The sequence below is a fragment of the Octopus bimaculoides genome, chromosome 12 (assembly GCF_001194135.2).
Source record: "Octopus bimaculoides isolate UCB-OBI-ISO-001 chromosome 12, ASM119413v2, whole genome shotgun sequence".
NCBI classification, from domain to species: Eukaryota; Metazoa; Mollusca; class Cephalopoda; order Octopoda; family Octopodidae; genus Octopus; species Octopus bimaculoides.
In genome coordinates this window covers 55,891,350-55,897,228 of record NC_068992.1, presented here as the reverse complement: position 1 = coordinate 55,897,228, position 5,879 = coordinate 55,891,350, and the positions used below count along the sequence as shown (strand labels likewise).

The 5,879-nt window shown below is 36.2% G+C and overlaps 1 protein-coding gene across 1 annotated transcript in view; it reads left to right on the top strand.

Annotated features, from left to right (window-relative positions):
• LOC106870122 (vacuolar protein sorting-associated protein 33B) overlaps positions 1-5,879 on the top strand; it is a 24,760-nt gene that overhangs the window by 8,371 nt on the left and 10,510 nt on the right. The window contains exons 7-12 of the mRNA XM_052972049.1: positions 49-142; positions 724-801; positions 2,013-2,086; positions 2,585-2,671; positions 4,324-4,417; positions 5,246-5,326. Coding sequence (XP_052828009.1) covers positions 49-142; positions 724-801; positions 2,013-2,086; positions 2,585-2,671; positions 4,324-4,417; positions 5,246-5,326 — 508 coding nt within the window. The remainder of the gene's footprint in view (positions 1-48; positions 143-723; positions 802-2,012; positions 2,087-2,584; positions 2,672-4,323; positions 4,418-5,245; positions 5,327-5,879) is intronic.

The window sequence follows — 5,879 nt, the reverse complement described above, 5'->3', positions numbered from 1 at the left end:
TTTAATGTTCTTTTCTTCTTTTTCTGTTTCTCATATTTTCATGGCTAGAAAATACATGAAATGATGTTAGCAATGACAGAATATCATCAGAAAACTGAAGACGAGAATTTTGAGATTGGAAAGCTGTTTATCATAGACAGAGGTATATATTTATATTTTATTTTGTACTGCTTCGTATGCCCTACACATCTTCACCACCATGTTCTCTCTCTCTCCTTCTCCTCTCTTCTCTCTTTTTCCAACTGGGGAAACCATATGTCTCCTCTACGGCAAGACACCTGTTTCTGTCTTCCTATCATACTTTAACCTCCTATTGCTTGACACAAAGCCTCCTCCATCAGTACTTTCTTCAATACTACCCCCACTCTTATTTAAAGGGTTCTTTGTCCTGCAAATTATTTGGTGACCTCACTGGTGTTGGTGCCATGTAAAAAAGCACCCAGTACACTCTGTAAAGTGGTTGGCATTAGAAAGGTCATCCAGCTGTAGAAACCATACCAAGGCAGACAGCAGAACTTGGTGCAGTCCTCTGGCTTGCCAGCTCCTGTCAAACCATCCAACCCATGTCATCATGGAAAACAGACATTAGACAGTGGCGATCATCATCATCACCAAGGGCAAGAAATCATTATTGATTTTTTTTATCTAGAATATATTTTTAGACCCTTTGCGTGAACTGTTTTGTTCATATAATTTCTATCCTTTGTTTTTCTTTCATTTTAGATGTAGATTTTGTGACACCTCTTTCTTCACAGTTAACATATGAAGGAATTTTAGATGAAACATTTGGAATACAAAGTGGTAAGTTATACAAAACAAATTATTGTTTTATTGTTGTTGTTGTTGTTGCTAAAGGCAGTGAGCTGGCTGAATCATGAGTGCATTGATCAAAATGCTTAGCAGCATTTGTTCTGGCTTGAGTTAAAGTCCTGCTCAGGTCAACTTTGCTATTCATCTTTTTAGGGTTGCTGGCATGAAACCACCTCCCTCAGTTCCACTCCCTCTCCCAGCCGAGAGATCTTTGTCTTTCAAGTTACTTGGTGACTCTACTGGTGCTGGTTCTACATGAAAGCACCCAGTACACTCTGTAAAGTGGTTGGTGTTAGAAAGGGCATCCAGCCATAGGAAAACCATGCCAAAGCAGACAATGGAGCCTGGTGCAGTCTGCTGGCTTACCAGCTTCTGTCAAACCATCCAAGCCATGCCAGTATGGAAGAGAGACATTACAGGATGGTGTTGATGATGATTCAAGTACTGGGGTTTGATGTAATTGATTTACTTCTCCCCATGAAATTGCTGCCATTGTACCAAAATTTGAAAGAATTAAAGTTTGCCATTGTCATACAAAGATGAAATGAATGTATGGCTATTTTGTTTTTAACCTTGTGAGAAGATTTGGTAGATGGGAACTGAAAGAAACCCATCATATCTGTGTGTGTCTTGTCTTGAAATTATGTGGTAGTTATAAATAAAACATCATCCACTCACAAGGCTTTGGTCAGCCTGGAACTATAGTGGAAGACACTTGCCCCCAAGGTGCCATGCAGTGTTTCCCCTGTCTAACAACTTAGTATATAATTCTGAACTGAATTACAATGTTCCTCTGAAGATTTGGTATTTAATCCTATTATGTAGACTGTCCAGAAGAGTTGCAGGAGATCTTGAAGTCGTCTGGAGGCCATGGTTGAAGCAATGACGATTTTATTGAATAAATTTACTCTTTAGTATTTCAAGATTTTTCATGTAATTTTAGTAAATATATCTGTTAAAATGAGATGTCAGTGTTATTTTCATTTTTGTGTAATTCAGATGACAATATATTCACCATACCCTCGGTGTGTGTGTGTGTATGCACATCCATTCTGGGTCAATAAAATGAGTACCAGTTGATCACTGGAGATTGATGTAATTGACTTATTCCCACCCCCAAAATTGATGACCTTTTGCTAAAATTTGAAACCAATAATATCTCATATTCTGAATTCTGTGTGTCTTCTGTTTGTATTATCTAGGTTATATAGAGTTCACCAAAGAAATCACAGGGAAAGACAAACCTACCAGAGTACTGCTGTCCAGTCAAGATGAAGTAAGTATATTAGTCACTGACTGCAGGTCATGAAACCTGTAACTTATTGAGGAAAGTGGGAGAAATACATTCATATCACTTAGGATGCAGTATTCTTTCTCAAGAGTACTGTACTGTAAAGGGAATTGAAGACAAGAAATGGTTCTAACGAGAAAGTGAAACCAAATTGCTGATTTGGTTTGTTGGGAAGTTAATGCTGTAATAAATCCTCCTCCTCCCCCCCTCCCCCCACAGCTCTTTTTGTGAAGACAAAGAGCTGTGGGTTTGCTTCCCATGCCTACAGAAAACCCTACTTTATTCTGTCAAGGGGCATATATGCCCCAATATTTGACTATTTTCTTTAGTCATTACGTGGTGGTCACTTATAAGCTTTAAGCTTATAAAATATTGTTATTATTATCATTATTATTTACAGAATTGTAAACATCGACACTGCTTACCAAAAACCATTGTTTTAAAAAAATGTTTTTCAACAAAATTTTCCATCCATTTTTGCAGATATATGACCAAATAAGAAACAAGCATTTTTCTACAGTTTTTGAGTTTCTCAGTTGGAAGGTGAAAGAAGTTCAAAGTGGTTATGATGTGAGTATATTATCAAGAGATATTTTTAAGTACAAATTTTAAAAACAGATAAGGTGTTGGCCTGCCAAATCTTAGTTTATGAATTCATATTTGCTGCAGATATTTTATTGAAATTTTGAAATCATTTAATTCTATACATTTTAAGTCATTCAATTTTACAAATTTAATTCTGCACGTGTATGCAATGAGCGCTGTATGCAATAAGTTCATTATTATTATTATCGAAAATCAGTATTTGTTTCATCATTTTGTGTAAGTACCAAGAAATTTGATGATTTGGAGGGGATTTCTACTCAGTTGTTTAATCTGGTAGAAATAGCAGCCAAATCTTCCTCAGATCACACACACCCCACTGTCTTCATATGAAAAGGATATGTTAGATAATGTAAGCCATTGATTCCTTTAAAAAGACAGTATAGATATATAGAACTGACTTGGGAATAAACAACAGCAACTACTTGAGAATACTTATCACGCTTTTCTTGTGTGGCACCTTGAGCAAGTATCTTCTATTATAGCCCTGGGACAACCAAAACTTTGTGAGTAGATTTGGTAGACAGAAACTGAAAGATGATCTCTCTCTCTCTCTCTCTTTCTCTCTCACACTCATACACACACACATGTATGTATGCATGTGTTGTGTGTGTTAGTCTCTCTGCTGTGTCATTGCACATCAGTTGTAAACAAGTGTCACCATCATACAGGTAATGTTGTTTGTTTCCTGTCAAACTATCCAACCCATGTCAAGCTGGAAAATGGACATTAAACAATGATGATGATGATGATGGTTAAGGAGTTTGCTCCACAGTCACATGGTTTCAGTTTCAATCTCACTGCATGTCACTTTGTGCAGTTGTCTTCTACCATTGACTCAGTGTCAGTCCAAGCCTTATAGAGTGAATTCGAATAGACCAAAAACTATGTGGAAGCCTGTTGGATGGACTGTATCTGTTTTTTGGGGGAAGTAGATTTAATACATTACATAGTTTAACACCACCACCTGGTTCATGAATCTAGGGGTACCTCATCTCTTTTCTGCCTTGGAATATCCTGCAAAAGTTTGTAGATTCTGTCTTTCTTCTTTAACCCTTTAGCATTCATATTACTGTCAAATATTTTCTTGAATTAACCATGCATTGTCTCATAGCTTTAAAACTTTGATGATGCGACTGTTTATTTTTAGAAAGACATTGTAGGGTAGGTATGAGAGGCTGGATTTGGTGGGTTTGAACATAAAATAGGTAGAATGTTTGGGTTGGATATAGCTGGTTTCACCCTTTAGCATTCTGATTATTCTGTGAAATGTAATGTTTATTTATTCACATTGTTTTTGAGTTTATCCTGCATTATCTTGTAGCTTTGAGATTTTGATTAAGTGACTGTATATTTTTTAGACTAACATTGTAGGGTTGATGTGAGAGGCTGGATCCAGCCACTTTGAACATAAAGCAGAGAGAATATTTTGGCTGGATATGGCCGGTTTAAATGCTAAAGGGTTAACTAATTCATAGAAAAAAAAAAAAAAAAAAAAGAAGGCCCCACTCAGTATTTTTGTCAGAGGAATAGCTAGATTATGGCCAATATATTGTAATGTGATTTGTGAAAAAGAAAAAAATAGTTAATGGTTAATTATTCCAATGTTTTCATTTCAGAAAAGACATTCTCTGACCACGGTTGGTGCCATGAAGAATTTTGTATCAAATGAACTCAAGGACCTGAGTCATCGGCACAAAACGCTTGCATATCGTAAGTATGCGTCTGTCTTGTGGTATACTGACTAGATTGTCAGAGAGTGTAGTGGGCTGTCACATGTACTGAGATGTCACATGTTCTGTTTGATGTTGTATATGCTACTAGACTGGTACATGTAGTGATCTATCGCTTCTTTGTTTGCAGTCACATGTTGTAGTGGAGTTTCATTTGTAGTATTGGGCTGTCACACATAGTGAACTTTAACATGTAGTGAACTGTTACATATTGTAATGGACTGTCACATGTAGCGAAGAGACACATGTGGTGGACTGCCTCATGTTATAGACTGTCACTCATTGTTGTGGATTGCTACATGTTGCGAATGCAGATGCCATCCTTTCAGTTCATAATTGAAACCTGTCTTTGTTCTTGACAAGCAACTAATTGGCATTTTGGTATTCACTGTGTCTGCTTACATGGATATATGTAGAGAGAGACGCAAACACACACATACATGCAGTTGAATATAGAGAAACTATTGAGTTTGTGTTGTAATTAAGTATATTTAAACCTGTGCAGTACACATACAAACTGGTCAAATTTAACTATTTCCCTATAGATTGAAACAAAATGATGGACAGCCTAAATCGATTTTCAAACCTTATTGAGTTCTCATCAGAGATATTTACATAATTTGACCAATATCAGAGAGATAAGCAGCCAATCTGTTTGTTTATTCAACAAATCCAGTAGCTACAGAAAACTGGAGCAACTAAATTGCATACCATAAGTGTGTAACATTTTTATTCGATATCAGCAGCCTGCCGATGGGAATCTCAGATCTGCATTGAGTATGGCCTATGTTTGCTTTTCATTTTTCAGATATTGGAGCATGTGAAGTTGTCATGGCGAGAAAGACGAAAAGTTTTGAAAACTTTGAGGAAATCATGCAAACTGAACATAGTGAGAGGTTTTTATTAAACATTTATTCCTTTAACCATTTGACTGCATAATTTAATTTCATGGCCATTACTGTAATGATGTTAATTATCCATCAAAATACTAGAATTGATATTTTCTACTTTCACAATACTTTTTTCATTTCTCCTGCAGGTACAGTTTTCATATCCATCAGTAAAAGTTATGTCACAACTTCATATCTATTGATACATGGAATTTGATGACCCCCTCGTTAGTTCCTTCCCCAAGGAAAAGTCAATAGAAAATTTTCTTTAATATTAAAATTATATAAAAAAAAAGACATTACTTAGTTGCGCACATCAATGGGACATGAGTTTCTGCTTGCTGTTTGATAGTTTTTCAGCATCAGGTGAAATTGTTGTCATTGAAAGAAGTAAAATGTCATATATATATATATATATATATATATAAAGTGTAGTATATTGCCACTTAAGTGTGGCTGACCCCTAGGGGTGGATGTTACTGTTGCTTTTAGCCCCAGGAGGACATCTCCTCCAGCTGGCTTATCGACACACGACTGTGTCCTGTTTGCCAA